This window comes from Sitodiplosis mosellana, unplaced genomic scaffold (assembly GCF_009176505.1).
Source record: "Sitodiplosis mosellana isolate CC-2019 unplaced genomic scaffold, AAFC_SMos_1.0 Smas_scaffold_6226, whole genome shotgun sequence".
NCBI classification, from domain to species: Eukaryota; Metazoa; Arthropoda; class Insecta; order Diptera; family Cecidomyiidae; genus Sitodiplosis; species Sitodiplosis mosellana.
This window is the reverse complement of record NW_022601467.1, coordinates 15,429,958-15,450,991: the sequence shown is the minus strand read 5'-3', so window position 1 is coordinate 15,450,991 and position 21,034 is coordinate 15,429,958. Positions and strand designations below refer to the sequence as shown.

The 21,034-nt window shown below is 36.7% G+C and overlaps 6 protein-coding genes and 1 non-coding gene across 8 annotated transcripts; 3 read left to right on the top strand and 4 right to left on the bottom strand.

Moving 5' to 3' along the window:
- Window positions 1–4,485: 4,485 nt before the first annotated feature.
- On the bottom strand, window positions 4,486–11,747 carry LOC129578160 (F-box only protein 11). The gene is made up of 8 exons (XM_055466329.1): window positions 9,678–11,747; window positions 8,784–8,855; window positions 7,693–8,628; window positions 7,252–7,578; window positions 6,927–7,171; window positions 6,622–6,802; window positions 5,445–6,519; window positions 4,486–5,344 (listed from the first exon to the last, which is right to left on the bottom strand). Exons 1-8 carry the CDS (start codon window positions 9,772–9,774, stop codon window positions 5,215–5,217), a joined length of 3,063 nt encoding a protein of 1,020 aa, XP_055322304.1. The 5' UTR covers window positions 9,775–11,747; the 3' UTR covers window positions 4,486–5,214.
- Window positions 11,543–13,770, top strand: LOC129578166 (CAAX prenyl protease 2). The gene is made up of 3 exons (XM_055466335.1): window positions 11,543–11,983; window positions 12,174–12,655; window positions 12,782–13,770. The coding sequence occupies exons 1-3, from the start codon at window positions 11,838–11,840 to the stop codon at window positions 13,048–13,050; spliced, it is 897 nt and encodes a 298-aa protein (XP_055322310.1). The 5' UTR covers window positions 11,543–11,837; the 3' UTR covers window positions 13,051–13,770.
- On the bottom strand, window positions 12,947–15,094 carry LOC129578165 (abscission/NoCut checkpoint regulator). 2 transcript variants are annotated; one of them, XM_055466333.1, is made up of 3 exons: window positions 14,819–15,094; window positions 14,575–14,738; window positions 12,947–14,479 (listed from the first exon to the last, which is right to left on the bottom strand). In XM_055466333.1, the coding sequence occupies exons 1-3, from the start codon at window positions 14,870–14,872 to the stop codon at window positions 13,768–13,770; spliced, it is 930 nt and encodes a 309-aa protein (XP_055322308.1). In that variant the 5' UTR covers window positions 14,873–15,094; the 3' UTR covers window positions 12,947–13,767. The 2 variants fall into 2 exon arrangements, with proteins under 2 accessions (XP_055322308.1, XP_055322309.1); XM_055466334.1 differs by having other exon boundaries at window positions 12,947–14,476; window positions 14,819–15,054.
- A 7-nt stretch (window positions 15,095–15,101) lies between these two features.
- On the top strand, window positions 15,102–16,710 carry LOC129578164 (26S proteasome non-ATPase regulatory subunit 6). The gene has a single exon (XM_055466332.1). The coding sequence runs from the start codon at window positions 15,356–15,358 to the stop codon at window positions 16,523–16,525; it is 1,170 nt and encodes a 389-aa protein (XP_055322307.1). The 5' UTR covers window positions 15,102–15,355; the 3' UTR covers window positions 16,526–16,710.
- Window positions 16,711–17,174: 464 nt separating this feature from the next.
- On the bottom strand, window positions 17,175–17,283 carry Trnas-gcu (transfer RNA serine (anticodon GCU)). The gene is made up of 2 exons: window positions 17,247–17,283; window positions 17,175–17,219 (listed from the first exon to the last, which is right to left on the bottom strand). It is a non-coding gene; the product is annotated as a tRNA-Ser (tRNA).
- Window positions 17,284–17,820: 537 nt separating this feature from the next.
- Window positions 17,821–19,874, top strand: LOC129578163 (beclin-1-like protein). Its single transcript, XM_055466331.1, has 3 exons — window positions 17,821–18,429; window positions 18,526–19,573; window positions 19,652–19,874. Exons 1-3 carry the CDS (start codon window positions 18,318–18,320, stop codon window positions 19,806–19,808), a joined length of 1,317 nt encoding a protein of 438 aa, XP_055322306.1. The 5' UTR covers window positions 17,821–18,317; the 3' UTR covers window positions 19,809–19,874.
- Window positions 19,875–19,916: 42 nt separating this feature from the next.
- Window positions 19,917–20,968, bottom strand: LOC129578168 (zinc finger CCHC-type and RNA-binding motif-containing protein 1-like). The gene is made up of 4 exons (XM_055466339.1): window positions 20,842–20,968; window positions 20,669–20,774; window positions 20,346–20,606; window positions 19,917–20,267 (listed from the first exon to the last, which is right to left on the bottom strand). Exons 1-4 carry the CDS (start codon window positions 20,952–20,954, stop codon window positions 20,169–20,171), a joined length of 579 nt encoding a protein of 192 aa, XP_055322314.1. The 5' UTR covers window positions 20,955–20,968; the 3' UTR covers window positions 19,917–20,168.
- Between the last annotated feature and the right edge of the window lie 66 nt (window positions 20,969–21,034).

The window sequence follows — 21,034 nt, the reverse complement described above, 5'->3', positions numbered from 1 at the left end:
TTAATTTTTTTTTTATTTCTGTTCATTTTCATCAGTTATTTGTTTTTTTTTCTCTCGATTAAACCAATCTTGGCTCTCTAATACATTATATATAAAACTTAAGTGTGTCATTTGAAAACTAGATCGTTTTTTTTGTTCTTGTTTATATCATCCTAAAATTCTAACGTCAGGTGATCGGTGTACACGAAGAGAATGTATTTTTAACAAGATTTTTTTTTTGTATGACAAGCCAAACGTAGAAAGGGTACGTCAATATTAACAGTGGACTCTGATAAATGAAAAAAAAACGGTTAGAATTTGATGATTTTCTGCTTTAGTTGAATGTTCAAAATGAATTGGTTTGATAATTTGCGGCAACAATTTCAGAGGTTAATCAAATATTGGCACTAAATTGTATATTGGTGAGTGTGCATTGGTTGTTTGTTTGCGTAAAATGATATCTATTTCGTTTCTTGTGACTTTTAATTGCCTGACCAATCCAATCACGATTTTTTTTTGTTTTGCTTTTTTCAAACAGAATAACTGCTTAAGAATTTATAACTGTTAAAATGTTTGGTGAGCTCTTATTTGTCGGCTTGTATTATCATTTAAAAAAAGAAAATTCGACCTTCACTCTCGAAAATCAGCCATATCTGTTATTAATATACCTTGTAGTAAACGCGTTCATAGTGTTTCACTGTAGTAGCGGTGTATCCTATTAAATTTTCTTGTAGTAATACCACAGTGGAATTTAATAGGATACTTTGCTACTACAGTGAAACACTATGAACGCGTTTACTGCAAGGTATATTAATAACGGATATGGCTGATTTTTGGGAGTGTTCATATAAACGGGTAGCAACATTACAATATCGAGATAGATGGCCTGCTGTGGTTCATTCAATGAAAATAATTTGTCAGGAAAAAGTGAATGCGATTAACTAATTAAATTGAATGTATCAAATAGATGGAAAATTTATTTTGTTTAAATCTTTGTGGCATTCGATAAAATCGTCATTATGTTCACATTTGTTTTATTGTTTTCTTTTTGTTCAATACAAAATAATATCATCCTTGAATGGTTTGTAGTCGTTATTGTTTGGTGCAAACTCCTAAATACATACAGCTATTCATTTAAATATGTTTGTTTTGTGTGTGTTTGTTTCTTTTTTTTTCTTTGCTTTATACTCTGTACGGTTAGCTCATTTACTCAGCTTTAATAGATTTGTATGTTGTAAGCGATGTGAGAGATCGCATTGAATATCAGACATATATGCCAGAACGATGAAAGTGTTATTATTTGTTGTTGTTGGTTTTTAGCTAATGGTTGAGTTATTAGGTAATAAGTGGCGGTAATTCAAGTTCATACATTCTGAGTGACTTGATAATAATTGTTATAATCGATTGTTCAACGAGAACTGAATACAATGAGAAGGTAAACGGATCATATCATAGTTTTTTCAAGAGATAATTGTTGAATTGATATTAGTTTGGTTGTTCTTCTTCGTCTTCGTCTTGGTTTAATTTTAACCAAACCGATTTCGTTTCATTTCATGTTTCGCTATAGTTGTTTGTTACAACGGGCAATGCTAGCCGGCCACATTAGTCTATATTTGCAATTAATACGTATAATTAAATATATAGATCGTGTATGAATACGAAGGAGTAATTTTGCTAGTTGGGCTCCAAATGGTTCGCAATTGCATTTGTAGTCTGTATGGTGACAACATTGAATCAACTAATCGAAAAAAGAGGTTTATTGAAGAGACACATACATATCCATCTCATAGAATACAGTTCAATTTTCATCAACATCATCTTCGTATTAGTTATTTGAATTAGAAGCACACCGAATATTTAATTTTATCTCAGCAAAAAAAACCTTCTAATAAATGCTGTGCTGTTTTCGTTCAATATAAGTTACAAATGAATTACCTTCCATTAATATTTACACATTTTTGTAGTTGCCGTTTTTTGTTGTCATCGTTTGGAGAAGTGTGAATGTTTTTGTGTGTGTGTCTTTAAACATTGAGTTTTTCTTTTTATTAAATTCATGTTTAAATTAATGCTTGATTTATACAAATCGACCACAAGTGAATAGGTATTTAGAGGGTTGAGTGCTATATTTACAATGCGATTTAATCAAATTGGTTACGATTAATTTGAGCGATTGAAAATGTATCTTCTGGTTTGTTTGTGTGTCTTCTTTTCGTTGGGAATAGAGAATTTTGAATTATTTCATTCGATTCGCACTGTTTTGTTCGCATTTGAAAAAAAAGAATTGCACATGTCTCTAAAGTCTAGAAACATATTACACATCATATCAGTAAAATTGCAAATAGAAAAACAAAACGATGAATATTGAAATGGTCATCATTTTTTTTATTCGTTTAGCTGCTCACTCATAACTATATAATCATTAAGGTTTGTGTTGTTGTTTTTTATTCTTCCTTTCTTCCTTTCTTCTTGTCGTTTCATTCAAGACGTGTGTTTGTCACTGACTAAATGCTTCGAATAAAATGTGAGGGAAAAATAAAACGAACAAAAAATAAATAGTTTATTATAAAAAAAAAACCTTCATTTCGATTTTTTTTTTGTTGTTGCTTTTGATTTCGAATTTTTAATTCCCGACTTCGAAATGAACATTGAAAAATATTTTCCTACCATTTTTTTGTTTGCATGTTTCTTTTTTTGTGTGTATGTGATTCAACACAAATTACACATTCATTATGATGAATACAAAAAAAAGAAATTCAATTAAAAGCCTAATCAATGCACGATGATATTTGTTTGTGTTGTTTTACTTTACTTGTATCATTTGATATCATCTATTTCCCTATAATGTTCGTCCGATTTGACGGGCTTGTGTCTATATGTTGTGTATGTGAATGTGTAATTCATTTAAAAATTACATTTAATAAAGAGAGATTTAGAGGTGATTTCGGAGTTTAAAGTGCACGAAATCACAATTCGTACACATGTTCACTTCACCGTTCGTTTCCATTTCGTTTAAATTAGTTTATTTATTTTAAATTGTTTATTTTTTTTTCTTTTCGTTACTTATTCTGTCTCTCTCTCTCTCTTTCGATAAATGATTTTTTTTTTGTTTTGTTTAAAGGTAAAATTGGAAAAATGCTACACAATGCTTCTGGAAAACACTGACAATCAAAAAACCATGTTTACGTTCCTTTTTCATGATATAATCTTATTACAATGAGAAGTGTTCTAACAACTAAAAAACAAGAAGAGAACATAATAAAAAAAGAAGAATAAATTGAAGAATATTTTATATCGTAGAGAAACTGGTGTTTGATTCATTTTGAATGTGCTTTTATTTTTTCGTTTCAGTTCAAGTAGGTCTACCAGCGGTACAGCGACTATAAACAAAACCAAATTCAAATTTCGGACAATTTGTCTATTAAATCTCAAGCATAAAAATGACTCTCACAATGGCCTGAAGTGTGGATTAGAAAGATTCAAGTGGGGGGGGGGTGCATTGATTGAGAGCACATTTGTAGAGAAACATTTTTCGTTTTATTTAGCACAATCTTCTATCTGATCTCTTGCCCGCCATCGTGTAACTTTCTAATCCAGAGTTCAGCACGTGTGAAATGGCGGTATTTGTTTTTCTTCGGCCGACATAATCCCGAAAAAATCGTTTGCTATGTGTCCGTCTGCACTTCGATCAATTAGTTTCTTTCTTTTTCTATGTTACTCCAACCACTGGCAATTCACTCTTCAATTCAAAAGCCTAAAAATCTATTGTATACAAATAACAAATGACATTGAAAAATGAACACTAAATGTAATGTCGCAAGAAAAAAAGAAAATTCTGCCGGAGTAAAAGAATTTACACGCACATCCACAAATATAAATAAATAGATTATTGTTTAATTATTATTTTTTTTATCGCTTTTTTAAATCTTTTCGCAAAAATTCACTTTCAAAATGATGATTACGTTCTTGTTTTTCTTCAGCAAGTTTTGTGTCTGATTTGTTTTTTCTTCTCTTCCTTAATTTAGTTTTCAAATTGGATAATAATTATTTAGGTTGTTTTTTTGTTGTTGTGTTTTAAATGGAAAAAGAATACACACCACGTTCTCAATGGTTTTTTTTTGCGTTCAAGAGAAGCGTTGGCGAATATTTTCCTTACTATACGATTGTTTAGTGTAATTTTTTTTTAGTTTATCTCTCCATTTGAAAAATTACATTTTTTTAAAAAGAATAATTCTTCATTTTTGTTTGATGTTGTTGTTTTCATTTAAATTCAGTCTGTTTCATTTATCATCCGTTGCTTTTTGATGCTCGGTTTATCATCATCATCTCATATTAGTGGATTCAGATAGACCATTATTTGTTTGTTTTCATTTTTTTTCTTCTTCTTTAGTGTTGTTATTGTTGTTGCCATGCTGCTGCTATCAAATTTACGCTAATACTTAAAAAAAATAACAGGTTTGCCTTTGCAAAAAGGAAAATCGTGCAAAAAGGATACTTATTGCTGCGCACTTTAGTTTAAATGGAATTGTTTATTTGTTTGTGTTTGCTTCATTTCCGCTTTCTTTTAATATGTGTATAATTTTTTGTTGTTGCTGTTGTCATTTAGTTGTTTTTCTTTACTTTTGAGTAAGTGAACATTTGACTCTATGCCCTTTGTAACTGTGTTAATGTGCCATAATTTCATGTTTTTTTTTCTCCTATAAATACGTGTTTAATTGTTTTGGTTGTAATATTTAGATAGATATACAGACGAGAAGAGAAAATTGTTCCACACTGCCTTACTGTTTTGAACGTGATTTGAACCAACAAACAACATTTTTCAGAAAGTTTTTGCCTAATTCATGTTAAATGTTTTTTTTTCATACAATTTTTTGCTTCGTTTAACGATACAATTTTTTAATATTTTATTTGTTTTTTTTTGTTTCTGTTTGTGTGTGTGTTTTTCAATTATCGCTTAAAATAACCACTAAATGCTTGTAGTAATTGTGTCATATGATTTTAAATCGCGATTCTTTTTTTCTTTTGAAGTTTGTTGTTGTGTGAGTGGTGAAATTGTTTTTTTTGTTGTTGTTGATTTAGTAATCCATTTTATCCGATTTCATTTACACATTGCCGTCGTTTTAACAATAATAATACTATTTCCATTTCACTCTAACATGTTTGTGTTTTGTTTACGTTTGTTTAGTGTGTTTGTTGTTTTGTAGTTGTTTAACACAGCATTATGATCAAAATAAGATCCTAGTTCACCATCAATGTGTGTGACTCCATTGGAGCAGCCGAATCGTACAGTGTGTCGGTATCCTGTGTTGGTTCGCCCTGCAATTGACACTGATTGGTGAGTGTTCCAGCGCCACAATCGCAGAAAAATCTGAAAAAATTATCAATCCGATCGCAAAAATGCGAATACCAATTAGTTAAAATTCATTCGCAGCATGTGTGAAAATGTTTGATTGTTCAATGTGTTTTACCTATCATGGCGTATGAATTCGACATCATGACCAGCATGGCATGTTTTGATACAGTTTACGCAAATGGCATTACGATCGGTGGTGTTACAGGTTTGACACCGGTAAAAATCGTGCATGGGAAACGATGTGTAGCTAGAGATTTTGTATAAACATTGTCCACCCGACACCGCCTTCTCCACTTCATCCTGGTTATTGAATATTTTATTGCCACGCACAATGGGCTGCACACCGCTGGCCAGACACAGGCCACCGAATTTATTATTGAAAATCTGATTGAATTCCAGCGTTGCGGTGGCATTATTGGTAATCTCAACGCCAGCCGCTAGACCATCGAATATTCGATTTCGTCGCAGTATCGGATGGCTTTGCGTTGATATCAGTACGCCGGCCTGTGTATTTCTAAAAATGTCATTCTCTTCGAGAATCCCCTTGCCACCGTTGAATATACATATGCCACCATCACGGCCATCATAAATTTTATTGCGTTTCAGCGTTGGATTCGAATCGGTTTTGATCCAAACACCGGCCATTGCATTATCGAAGATTTCGTTTTGCTCCAGCAAACCGAGACCACCATTGTAAACTAAAACGCCACCATTTTGGCCGCCCCATATTTTATTGCCTCTAATCACTGGATTGCTACCAGTTCGAATTTGTACACCTGAATACAGATGATTGAATATGTCGTTATCCTCTAATTTTCCATGGCCATTGTCATAGAAATAAACGCCGACTTGTTTGCCAGAATGGATTCGATTGCGTCGCAATACCGGTGTACTGCCCGTTGTTATCCACACACCGGCCAATGTATTTGCGTACACTTCATTCTCTTCGATCAATCCTTGGCCTTTTTCATGCACATAAATGCCACCATGCTGACCGTGATGGATCTTATTGTGTCGAACGATTGGATCACTGGTCGTTCGAATTTGGATGCCAGCCAATGCATTGCCATAAATGTTATTGTGCTCGATTAGACCGCGACCTTCGCCAAAAATGTATACACCTCCCTGATGACCGTTGTAAATCTCATTTTTTCGTATTGTTGGATTGCTGTTCGATGTTATCCACACGCCTATGAAACATTAAGTGAGGAAGAAAATTAACGATTGCAATACAATTGCGACAAAAATCAATTATTCTGATTAAAGATCCGTTCACGTTCTTCAATACACACCTGCAAAATTATTGGAATGGATTCGATTTTCTATGAATTGACCTAAACCATTTTCGTGCACATAAATGCCACCTGTTTGGCCATGATGGATGTCACATTTAACAACGGTGGGGTTTGCTCCAGCTTTCACTTCGAAGCCAGCGATTCGATTATTGTGAATATCATTTTTCTCGAAATATCCCTGCGAAATAGCATTTTACACAAATTCGGTTCAGTCATTGTATTCAGGAATTCAGATTGAGTTGATGGTCAAGTGAAATTCAGTTGAAGAAGGGATTGAAATAAATTGGGTGATCAGCACTTACCATGCCATTGTCAAATGTGAAAATGCCCACGTCGCGACCGTGATGAATGTGATTTTCGCGCATTATCGGACTGGCGAAATTCTTTACCCAAATGCCAGCCAGCGCATTTCGACTGATTTCGTTGTGCTCATACGTTCCTTGAGCATAATCGGTGACATACAAGCCAACATTTTCACAATCGCTGATGTCGCAGTGCCGTATAACTGGATTTGCTCCGACTCCGCTCACGCAAACAGCTGCACCAACTGAAAATCATCCCACATGGATGTTGGTTAACGACATGCTTCGAGAAGGTGGCAGTACGGGTGGATAGAAATATACTTACCGACTGATGTACTCCGAATGATGCAGTGATCGATGGTGGGACTGCAATTTTCTCCAACCTCGAGACAGTAATGCTTGTGATGTGGAACGGTTGATGTGACATCCGGTGAGAATTTCAGTGTCATATGACCGACGTATGCATGTTTTGCACCTTCAACAAACATTACCGTCGATTCGGACTCACGTTCTAATACTATGGATTCGGCCACATTGCCTGGAGCAGCACCAATCAGCGCAACATCCGAATCAATCACTAAAAATTCACCACGATAATGGCCACCGTGCAGGAATATCAAGTTGCCCGGATTCTCAGCCACTTCTTCATTACCTGCGCATATTTTGATTTTGTTCATTGAAGAAAAAAATCGATCGAAAAGATAAAAGTTAGAATGAAAATTGACCAAATCGAAAGAATCTAGTCACTGAAGACGTCGATACTCACCACAAACTAGACTATTTGAGACGTTTGCCGATGATAAATTGTTGTTTGAGCAGTTGTTGTTCGCTGACGTTCGTTCATCCGCATAATCCAGTGCCGATTGAACGTTTTCAAAATAGCAAATATTCCTACCCTTGTACCGTTTATTTTGATAGCCCGGCCGAACGTGTACACCGCGATATAGCTGCCGGAAACTTTCTTTCCATGGGTTCGCGTATTCGGAATCTTCGGCCTTGACAAAATGGAATTTGCACGGTTCGGGATTGAATAATGGCATATCGTATTCGTAGACATTTTGATACAGTCGCTTCCATAGCTCCGTATCATTGGCAATTGTATTGAAACGTTTACAAACTAATGACAAACGACACAAATCCTGCTCGAGCAAGTAGGAAAAGATCGTCAATAGAACTTCGTCGGGCATTTCGTATTGCAAGTAGTGGGCAGCTGATGTGACCGTTGTATCGATGCCAGCCGAGTAAATGCGACGCGGTCGCTTTCTCGCTGGCAATAGGTAGCAACTACTCGATGATGATGGAATGCTGCAAAATGAGACGCTGCACGCTGGATCACTACTGCTACTACTACTGCTACTGCTACTACTTGACGCATGACCCAATGCAACGGAACAAACGTTTGACGTTGACGACGATTGTGATTGTTGTGGCTGTGATGTGGAGGAGGCTGATGCTGATGCTGATGCTGATGATGCTGATGTTGATGTTGATGTTGATGTTGAGGTGGATGTTGATGCTGATGGTTGATATTGATACGTGCTATTGCTACTGGCAGATGTAGATGGCCCGCTACTCCAAATATCAAGATTTGATGTCGGCGATTTTTTTCGCAGATCATATGGCGATTGATGATTTGTCGAAGTGGCAGTTGGCGATGTACTTATGTTCGGAATTACTGGATTATTTGGATTTGGTGCAGCAGCTGTGAAACGAAACAAAAAAAAACCAGAAGAAAAAAAATCGACCATTACAAACGATGTTCAGAGGTAAGGTGGGAGGGTGGTTGGTGTTTTTCGTGGTGAACCAATGAATCATGTTCACCATGAAAATGTGTCGTTTGAACATTGTGTGACTCACCTGAAGAACTTCCACTTGGAGCAGAGCCAACACTTGGGCCTGGAATATTTTGACATGGTTCACATGGATCAGCTAGATGGATGGAAAATTAACAAGGTCAATGCATTACATGTTTCAATCTCATTTAAAAAAAAAAACAATCGTAAAAAATGTAAAATATTTAGACAATGTTTTTTTTTTCTTCAATTTTCCATTTTTTCATACAGGAAATGTTGATTAAAATATTGAACACTTCATTTGACTTTTCTTTCACTCAATGCCTACACAAGTCCCGTGTTTGAGCTCATTTGCTTGCACCAAATTTCAATTAATTTCATGTTTCATGATTTTTTCGTTGTATACCTGCTTTCGAATGTTCATTAAAATTCGAAAGAAAATTGAAATTGAGCATTGGTTTATTGGCTCATTGGCCATCCATTAAAATCAGTGAAGAGAAGTGAAAATGGTTTCGATGTCATGGTTTTGGCATGTTGTTTTCACTATTTTGCAGTTTTTGGATTGTGCATTGGCTCATTGGAGCGAATAAGAATTCGTTCACATTTTAATATTTCATGTTAATTGAATATTTAAGGCTAAATACTGCAATCATACGGATGGAATTAATCGGTCGATGGAGAGAAAAAAAACACAACGTCGTCGACGTTCAGGTCAACAAAAGTCTTCATCTCTTATTCACACAACACTATGAAGAAAGAGAAAAAAGTGTACAGCGAGCGAGCACCAACAAAATTACACGGGATAAGCATTTTGATTCACGTCTTTTTAATCGTTGTTATTTCGGGTTAATTTTTTTTCACACATTTTTGATATCACAGAAAATTCCGAAAAACTTTACGGCAAGTAAGTAAGCGACAGAGAGTGAGAGAGATAAACTCAAAAGCTGGAATTTATTACCTGAAGACGTTCTTGACGGCAATGCAATGCGATTGGCACCTTTTCGTCGTGATCGTCTCACATAAGATTTCGATGATGTAAACGATGCACTCGGCATATTTATATCCAGCGAACTGACAATTTTTTTATACACACCAAATAAACTAATCCAATTTAATTAGAAAATAAAATAATATGTATAAATTTGTTCTCCTGCTGCTACAACTGCCCGTGCCACTGCTGCTCCTTGTGACTGCTTCTTCTTTTTCTCGTTCAATTTCTTGGTTTTGATGTTGTATATTGGATACACACTCTGATATATGTATATGCTGGTGAGTGTGTATGTGTTTGTGTGCGTTAATTTTTTTTTCTTCTTCTTCTATTCGGTATGATGTTTTTTTTTCTTCTGTCGTTCACTCTTTGCCCGATTACTTCTTTACATTCGTATCAAAATAATTGTATTTTTTTTTTATTTGCAACCGATGTGGTGTACACCAGCGCAGAGAGAACACACAAATTGAATGTATATAAATTCACACATGTGAAGAGAAAAATTCGAAGCAAATCCGAAAAAAATATACAACAACAACAACAACAACAAAAAAATAAATAATAATAATAAAAAAATGCTGTGTGCCACTTTTTATCAATGTATGCGCGGAGCCGTACTATTGTGTGGGTTTCTTAGTTGTGTGTTTTATTTTCTCTGCTTCTTTCTATCCTCGTCGTCGCCGTTTCTTCTCTTCCTCTTGTATTCTCTCTCGTTTTTTTTTCGGTAGTTTTATTTCGTTCTTTTTCTTGCTGCTCTGCGTTCACTTCGATTTGATGGAAACGAGACGAAGTGAATTTGAGATAGAATGTATATATATATATATATCGATGTGACAATGTATTCGTGTGTTGTATGTGTGAATTATTTATCCCTAAACAAAGGAGACGACTACAGAGCAAATGATTACAGCCCCGGCAGCCATTTTAATATTTGTTTTTGGTTTTGATGGAACAGCACACTTCAGCAACCATAATGCTATGGATACGATGAATTCAACACTGCACAAAAATACAATAAAAATATGCGACGATGCGACGTACGACAGCGAACGGCCGACCGATCGAATGAATGCTGTTGTGTATGTGTACACCCCGATGGATGTGGATGTGGATGTATATGTATGTGTGTGATTGGTTGCTTTGTTAATTATGTGTGCACCTCTTGCGCTCCTTCTTTGTCTGTGTCGGTCGTAGAATTGGTTCAGTTTTTTCTGAGTTTCTGCTTGAATTTTACCAGCAAGCATACACAACAGTATTTAGATAAATATGTATATTAAACGCGCAACGCGAATACACACCGACACAACGCACGCACCAAACGAACAAACGAACGTACGTACAACTTAACGAAACTGAAGGAAAACACTTAATGGACACTCTTTCACAATACACACACTCTTACACACACGCACACACGTACAGCCTCCAAATGCAATGAATGAACGAGACGAGAGAGAGAAAAAAAAATGATATACGAAATACACACAATGGAACTCTCTTTGACTTGAATTATTTTAATATTTCGGTGCGGAATTGTTTCGTTAGTTCTTCGAAATTTCGTCAATATTTCATCAAATTCCCGTTGACACAATATTTAAATGTTGGTTTTTGCCAAATAATTCCTCTTTTCGGCTGGTTTTACCATGGAAAAATTAAACGCAAAATTGCATAATTTTTCACGAAGCTGCCAAAAAGGGCCAACCCACTAAACTAGATTTCTTTTTTGAACAGGTTTTTGTTGGTACAATCAATGGAATTGCTCATGAACAGACATTATCCATGGATAAAAAACGACACTTTTATCCATGGATAAAAGTGACGCTGCCATTGTTGTTGTAGTTGTCGTTGTTGTCATTTCTGTGGTTTATTGCTGTCTAATTTGATTCGTTGCGGTTTTGTTTTTTTTGCGCTCATTTAACTATGACAAAACGTTGATGAATTTTTGTCACGAATAATGTATGATTTTTCAATAAATGCTAAGCGCCATTCGATATACATCGAAAATATACGAACGTTTTTGTAAGAGAAAACAAATTTGACAAATAATTTCATATTTCTATGGTTGGCAGCAGGGTTTATTTTTGAATCATCATCTCTGCATGGACACTTTTCCATCGTAACAAATGTCAGATGAGAAATATCAGTTCATTGAATGTCAAAATGGAGTCAGATACGGTTGTACCAAAATTATCTGTTTATTATTCCACAATATCGTGTTTATTTCTATCGTTAATTTATGTCGGTAGTATGTACGTATGGCGATCCGAACACAACAGGTATGTCAATCGATTCGAATATTTTCATTGAGAATCGGTCGCATAAAAATCTGCCAACACACACGCACAGAGAGAGACGAGAGTGAGCAATGAGAAAAAAAAACTGTTGTTCACCATCTGGGCTAGTGCGCATTCGGTTTGTTTAGATTTTCAGTTATTTATCATGTTGTTGTTGTTGTGGCTGTTGCAGAGATCATCCGTCAACGGTGAAGAAACGTTTCTTCAGTGTGTTCATGGTGATGCTGATATCGCCCGTGTTTATTTACGTTTTGTTGCTGGCCAATAGATCGACAAGCATTACAATATGGGAAATCATGGGATTCCGAACGAAGGGAATTTTAGTGGCGCTATTTGTTCCGCTACTGCTGACCGCCACACTATTTTTTGGACCAATTTGTGCAATTATTATAAATGGCGTGTGGAAATTGTATTTAGAGCCAGTGTACTGGGTGGATAGCTTTAAGAATATATTATGGATACGGAACCATATTGTGGCTCCGCTATCGGAAGAATTTACATTTCGTGCCTGCATGATGCCACTACTGCTCCAATCATATCGACCAACGACTGCCGTTCTTCTGATGCCACTGTTTTTCGGTGTAGCGCATCTACATCACAACATTGAACGCGTTCGATCGGGAATGGAATGGAAAACAGCGCTGATTGTATCGAGTAAGTGGAATTTTTCTCCATCATTGAAATTTCATTCAAGCTCAGAGCTTCTTAGCTCTTTTTTGACAGAATCGTTCTGTTTTCATTTCGATCTTATTAATTTATTTGATTTTTTTTTGTTTGCAGCATTTCAATTTGTCTACACGGGAATATTTGGCATTTATTCGGCGTATTTATTTGCAAAAACGGGCCATTTTATCGCACCATTCGTAGCGCACGCATTTTGCAATCACATGGGTTTTCCTGATATTCAGGAAGTGCTATTGCAACAAGACAATAAGAAATACATAATTTTAAGTTGCTATGTTATCGGCTTAATTGGCTGGATTTATTTACTGCCCGTCGTTACCAAACCAGAATGGTATTCCAACGAATTGTATTGGAAACATATGTGATAAAACTAGAAACTGAAACAAACTAACACAACTCGCAACACAAAGAAGTATAAATAAAACATATATATATATATATATGTAACAATTGAACACAGTTTTAAATAAGATATAGAGAAAAAAAAACAAAGATTCAGCATAGACTCAAAGCCATCTGCAGGTTAAGTTTTGATTGATGATTTTGTTAGCTAATTTAGTGCATTTACTCGACTTAGTGCAACGTTGTTATCATTTTTCGAGCATAAATTCAACACGAAAATGAACATGAAAAATACAGTTTGTGCCTCTGTACTATTCGCAAAACCTGGTGTGATCACACAACACACAGGGGCTATATAGGAATGCCATATTTTTGAATTTAAAAATAAAACCAACTAACTAGATCATAGTTTAGTTGAGAAAACAAAAAAAATTAACAAAGAAATATAAAGCGCGCGCGTTCTTGCGCATATTCACCAAAAAGGCGTATGCATCCGTCTTCTAACAAAGAAAACAACATTACTACATACATTATTACAAAGAGCAATATCAATTTTAACAAATAACTCTCTCGTTACATCGTTACATGATATCTTTTTTTTCTCTCTCTCTCTCTCTTTATTATTTATTTTTTTAAGCATCAATTAACAATCTAACTACGTTAGTTAAAACCTTTGAAATTCAAGATACAAAAAAAAAAATAAACCAAACGAAAAATAAATCAATTTTATCGAAAAACAGTTATTGCGGTTGGGTTTCTTTTGGAATAAATTTTTTGGTACGATGCGCTCGATACTCATCATCATCGTGAATTTCGTTGAAGCATCCCTTGCAAAACAGATCACCATCACAGCCGATGCAACGAATTGTTGCATCTTCGTTGCAAACCGTACACCATGGCAACTCTTCAGTATTTTCTCCAGGCTTGACGCTGTTTACGAATTCTTTTTCTTCGGGTGTTAGTTCGGAATCGGGTAGCGCGGCTTCGTCTAGGTATTTGGTAACGAGTTTCTTTGCTAACATTTCTTCATCTTCATGTGGTTGTTCTGACGAACCAGCCGCTTGACTCGTTTGCTCTGTTGGCGATCCTTTCAGTGCAGCCAAACGACGTTCAATACTTTTTATCGGATCCTCATAACTATCATTGACTGCGTCGTCTAGGCTCACTTCTTGCATAAATTGCGCTACTAATTCATTCGCCTTTTCATTATCCGTACGTTTGTCGACGGCATTCAACATTGCACTGTGATCGTATTCTTTGTGTGGTACTCCTTTTATATTGGCCAAACGTTCGGCCATGCCACGATCCGAAAAATCTTTATCCAAATCATTTGTTGGCTGTTTCACCACTTCCAATCGCTTTTTGATCTCATCATCGATATCGGGGAGTTTATCTTCATCCGGAAACGGTGCGTCTAACAGCGAACTGCTTGGTGCCACTTTCAATGGACTGCTATTTCATGAGAAATGCCAAGAATTTCATCAACATAAATTGATTAATTTCAATTGAAAAAAGAAATTGATTTCAATTGTTGAGCATGAAATTACTTTTGCTGTTGCTGTTCCAACGAAGCCTGCACCGATTTTTGGATCGACAACTTTTCAAAACATGATAAACATACTTTTCGCTCCTCGTTATTGCATTTCGGCACGGCGATCGTCTTCTTCAGGCATTTTGTACAAAAGGAAAATCCACAATTCGGACATCCTACCTGAAAAAATCAACAATTACCCAATTAGAAATTGAATGCCTTGCACGAATTTCATATAGGATCATATGATGTTTGATTACCTCTTTGGTAAAAAATCCGTATCTTTTGGAACAAGCATAACAAGAACCAGACATTTAGTCCAATTATCCAAAATTTCTATCTTAATCTATGTGAATGACTAATTGACACTGATTTATTTTTGAACGACAACACATGTAAATTGCGTCAAAAAAGATTTCTGTTGTACACACATATATATATATTTCTTCGTTTTAGCAGTGGAATGCAATGTTTACTTTCAAAAATGATATCATTGAATGCGAAGTAGATGGTGGTGTTGAAACTTAAAATTGTTTGTGATAGACGTTGAAAAAGAAAATTTGAGAGGTTGGCAGCACTGTCATCTGAATGTGAAACAACTTCGTGTCAAACGTGACATTGCGGTTTTCTCCCAACACTCTATTAGACCGAAGAAGCAACACACAATACGCTCATTTTATTCATCACAAAGCAAAAAAAAATTGAGAAATCAACAATAAAATTACGATCGCCTGCTCGTTTTCCTTAGTTTGTGCATTTAGTTTTGAACTTGTGTTTGATAAAAATTGATTTGCAAAATGCCAATTGAAAATCTGGAAGAACAAGGTTTGGAGAAGAACCCAAACTTGGAGTTGGCTCAAACGAAGTTTTTGTTGACACTACCCGAATACAAAAGCGACAAAACGTTGTCGGAAAAGTTGATGAGCAGCATCAAGGCGGAGAATATGGCTCCATGGTATGAGCTGGTGTGCCAAGATTTGGGCTGGCCCGTCGATCAAACGCTGTTGAACAACATGAAAAAAGCCAACACACAGAAGCTCGAGGAATTGGATGCGGCCATCGAAGACGCCGAAAAGAATTTGGGCGAAGGTGAGGTGCGTGAAGCCAATTTGAAGAAATCCGAGTATCTCAGCCGTATTGGTGACAAAGATGCAGCCGTATCAGCATTTAGGAAAACGTACGAAAAGACCGTTTCGCTTGGTCATCGTTTGGATATTGTGTTCCACAATATTCGATTGGGTTTGTTCTATTTGGACCATGACCTCATCACACGCAACATTGAAAAGGCGAAATCGTTGATCGAAGAGGGCGGCGATTGGGATCGACGCAATCGCTTGAAGGTCTATCAAGGTGTTTACAGTATTGCAATTCGTGATTTCAAAAGTGCAGCCACTTTCTTCTTGGACACCGTTAGCACATTCACATCGTACGAATTGATGGACTACGTGACATTCGTTCGCTACACCGTTTATGTCGCCATCATCAGCTTGCCGCGAAACGAATTACGCGACAAAGTCATCAAAGGTGCTGAAATCCAAGAAGTTTTGCATTCATTGCCCACGGTCAAAGCCTATTTGTTCTCATTGTACGACTGCCAGTACGCCGATTTCTTCAAAGAATTGTCGAAAGTCGAAATGGAATTGCGCCAGGATTATTTGGCCAATCCACATTATCGGTTCTACACGCGTGAAATGAGAATCATCGCCTATACACAGCTACTCGATTCGTACCGTTCGCTAACCTTGGAGTACATGGCCGCCACATTTGGCGTATCCATCGATTACATCGATGCCGAACTCTCGCGATTCATCGCTGCTGGCCGTTTGCACTGCAAAGTCGACCGTGTTGGAAAGATCGTCGAAACAAATCGTCCAGACAACAAGAATTGGCAATACCAATCCACAATCAAACAGGGCGACTTGCTGTTGAATCGCATTCAAAAACTCAGCCGTGTTATCAATATTTAATCGTAATAATCCGTTTTGATAGAAAGAAACAAAACAAAAAACAGAACCATTGAAATTTATATCCTAATATACTTAAGCCACATCTCGCTGAAGACTTTAAATGGCGTTCATTGATCCAACACAAATGTCTAACATCAAATAAAGAATAAAAATTTTGTTTTGAAAATAAATGAGGAAAAAACCAACGATTTCTATTTGTATTTGTCCATTTTATTTCATACAGCAAAAGTCTATTGTAAGACAATATCATTAGCAATATTTTTTGTCTATCTGAAATTTTAAGGATATAAATCAAGCTCCGACCAAAATTGCTTCGAAATTATCGGACTGAAACCGCACAGAACAAAGAAAAACAGTAAAACTCGCATTGATTGATATGAATTCCAGAAGAGAACACATTCGTACATATGAAAAGTAATTTCTCGACGATGTCACAATAGCAAAACCACTTACATTTCATCACCATAATAGACATAAAATATAGTCCATATGCAATGAACACCATCATCTCATACTATTTTAATTTACTAGCTTTGTTCGGTAGAGAAAAAATTTCCTAAAAATTAAAATCAAATACATTTTCGCATAAAAAAGGCAGCCGATTAATAAACGAGTCACATTCTGTTATAAAAAATTGAAAAAAAGATAGCGACAAGGGCAGGATTCGAACCTGCGCGCGGAGACCGCAATGGATCACTGCTTCGGCTGTTATACACAACATTAGCAGTCCATCGCCTTAACCACTCGGCCACCTTGTCATATGTCTATTCTACGAGGTTTCGTCTACTGTACCTTGTTACGCTCGCTCGACGCGTCAACGAGAACACACAAAACACAGAGCGAACGCAGAGCAGCGGCCGAGAGATACGAGGTGCTTACATTCATCGCCGCTATAACGATGTGGCCGGTCATACCAAATTAACTCTTTCGCTGTATTTTTGATTTTCACCTGATTTGTTGCTTTTGATTCCGATACTTTTGAGAGAATGTTTCGGATAAAATATTTCAAAAGTATTTATTCAAAAAAAAAACTCTAAAGCAATAGGAAACAGACATATTGGGCCTATTCTTTTCATCCAATCTACGATGAAACAGCTCATGATAAACAATAATCTAGAACATCGCATTCACATACATTTTACCACTCAATCAGAGTCAATCATCTTCAATTTGCCTATACGAGTGTACAGAGAATTTGAATACATGTAGTCGCTGCACAAGTGTTTCAAATCTTTGTTATGCGATTCAAACAAAATAAAATGTTCTACGTCATCTCATTCATCATCGACAGCACACCAGACGCGAATTGAGCAACAGACAAACAATCACACAGAATCAAAATCGTACATATTTACAATTGAATTCATTTCAATGAATCTCCCATACGAAACTCAGACAGGCAGGAGAAAAATTTCAAAGCGATCGACTGGAGGATGGTTGAGGATAATATTCGTGTGCATTAGATAAGTGAGTCAAAATGTGAACTCACTCACGACGTTCCGCTGTTTCGTATCGTATCGTTTCGTTTTCGTTTTCGTTACGAACGTATATTTACAAACAACGTCATTCGTGTTGACATTGAAACTGCTGTCAAAATAGAAAATCGCTCAAACCACCACAACACTTCACTGCTTTTGTTCTCAAACAACAAAATGATTGTGTTTCATCGTTCAAATGCAATCGCAAATAGACATTAAATTTTTCACTCTCGTTTTTACTGATAGTTTAAGCTAAACTAAAAATAAGTCCAAAAACAAGTTATTAACCAGCTGGTAGTAACAACTGTGGAGAAATGGAGGGAGAACGAGTTAGCGTAAATTTTACATGTCAAAGATGTTTGCAACCTGTGATTCTGGACGATTCCTTCACGAATATGGATGATTATGCGAGAGCTGAGCTAGCCCGTAAGTACACCACCACAATTCAATTGTATTTATTACGATACCGATAGAATATCGAATGAAACTCCCTTGTAATGTGTCTGATTTGTTTTGTTTTAGTGCCAATCTACGCAAACGCTGATGTCGAAATCGATTCACAGGACACGAGCATGGATCATTTGGTGCCTCCATTTCGATTGACAGACTCGGGAACGGGAACGAATGGCTTCATGCTCATATCCGATGGCAAAGAGAATCAAAGTCTTGGAACGACACTCAAGGCTCGTGCAAATCTGTTCGATTTTCTGTCGTCCAACTCGGAGATAGATCATCCGCTGTGCGATGAGTGCACAGACACTCTGCTCGAGCTGATGGAACATCAATTGAAGCTGGCCGAAAACGAGTGGAACGACTACAACAATTACCTACAGAAGCTCGAGCAAACCGATGACACACCCAACATTGAGCAGCTCGAGAAGGAGCTCAGCGATTTGGAAATGGAAGAGAAGCGTTTGATTGACGAGCTGGCGAAGCTGAAGCGCGAAGAGGATTCGGTGAAGGAAACAATCAAGACACAGGAAGACGAAAAGGAGCGTCTCAACGTCGATGAGGAAAAGTATCGCAAAGAGTACTCGAAGTATCGACGCGATTTGATGCTCTCGGAAGACGAGTTTCACAGTCTGGAATGCCAGATATCGTATGCGAATGACGAATTGGAGAAGCTGAAGCGAACCAACGTGTTCAATATGACGTTTCACATTTGGCACTCGGGCCACTTTGGCACAATCAACACATTCCGATTGGGTCGCCTGCCATCGGCGCCGGTCGATTGGTCTGAGATAAATGCAGCTTGGGGACAAACGGCTCTATTGCTGTCGGCGCTGGCGCGCAAAGTGAATCTGAACTTCGAACGATATCGATTGGTACCGTACGGTAATCATTCGTACATCGAGGTGCTGGAAAACGGAAAAGAGCTGCCACTCTACGGAACGGGTGGCTTTCGATTTTTCTGGGACACGAAATTCGATGCGGCTATGGTGGCGTTCCTAGACTGTTTAGCACAATTCAAAGAGGAAGTGGAAAAGGGCGACAAAGACTTTTGCCTTCCGTATCGCATCGACAAAGGAAAAATTGAAGACTCAGCAACCGGTAGTTCCTATTCGATCAAGTAAGAACAACGCATTTTATTGTATCAACCATTCTCTTTGCTATCCGTCTTAACACAATCGATTCGATCTATTTGCAGAATTCAATTCAATTCAGAAGAGCAGTGGACAAAGGCGCTAAAGTTTCTCTTGACGAATTTGAAGTGGGGCCTCGCATGGGTTTCATCGCAGTTCACCGACGAACCAATGACTCTGCCCGATCTAAACGAAAGTGCTGTGTCAGCATCTAATATTTAATAGATTTAATTTACATTTTGTATATTCTTACTGTTCAAAACATAAATATACTAGTATTGAAGAAAAGATATTCGCAATATTTTTAGTTATATTGGAATTCGTTGCCAGTTCGGTTTATGAAATCATAATTTAATGTATTGCTTTAAAGTATGAGCACATCATCACTTAAAACTGTCCAAATAATTTCGACAAATGAGATCATATGTTTTTATGAAAAATTTCATTGACATGTTTCCAACGTACACAACTTAATGAAAGCATTATTCAAAAACAATTGATTTCTGTGTTCTGAAAGTGAATGCACACAGAGAGTATAATCTCATTTCAAACAATTTTTCTGTCACAGTCAAACTGCTCTGTTCATTCGCTGTGTTCTTCTTCATCATCACTGAAGTATTTGCTTTGTTTAATTTTTTTCTTTTTCTGCGCTGATGCATCCATACAGTCGACCTTAGACTCCTGAAAGGAAACACGATGTTAATGTTGCAACTGATCAATAATGTTGTAGATTGAATACAAAAATGAATAATTTACAACCTCGTTGTGTGTGGAATCGAAGTCATTACTACTACTAAATGGAACAGCACTCGTGGAATCCGTGCGCTTATTTTTCTTGCTGCTCTTTTTCTGTGGAGGCTCCCGAATTCCAAGCACATTACTTGGGCACTTATAACTTAAATGACCTTCTTGGCCGCATTCATAACAGCGCTGCTTGTCAGCATATGTACGCTTGGCATCAAATTCTGCACTTCGACCATTATCATTCGCTATACTAACTTTTAGTGTGCGACCAAACATCTGGGAGATGAAAGGAAACAATTTATCACCATCAAACTAATTTCAATTGCATTTGGTTTTACCTGTGTATTGTTCAGCTCAAGACACGATTCGGCATCAGAGACATTTTTAAATTGAACAAACGCAACTCCTCGGCTTTGACGCTGTTCATTCTTTAATATCGTTACCCTAAAAATGTGAAACCAACAATTGAAATTTTCTTGTAAATCAACGAAATGAATTTTTGAATACGTACTTGACGATTTTCCCATATTTGTCAAATATTTTATGTAGATCGTTGTTAGTCAAAGAAAACGATATATTCGATACATAAACCGTACTCTTCACTGGATCATATGCAGCACACATTTTGATCTGTTTACCAGCAAAACTGAAATAAAAACAATCACGATGACAGAAGCTACGCACTGTTGTAAAAGTGAGTGGAA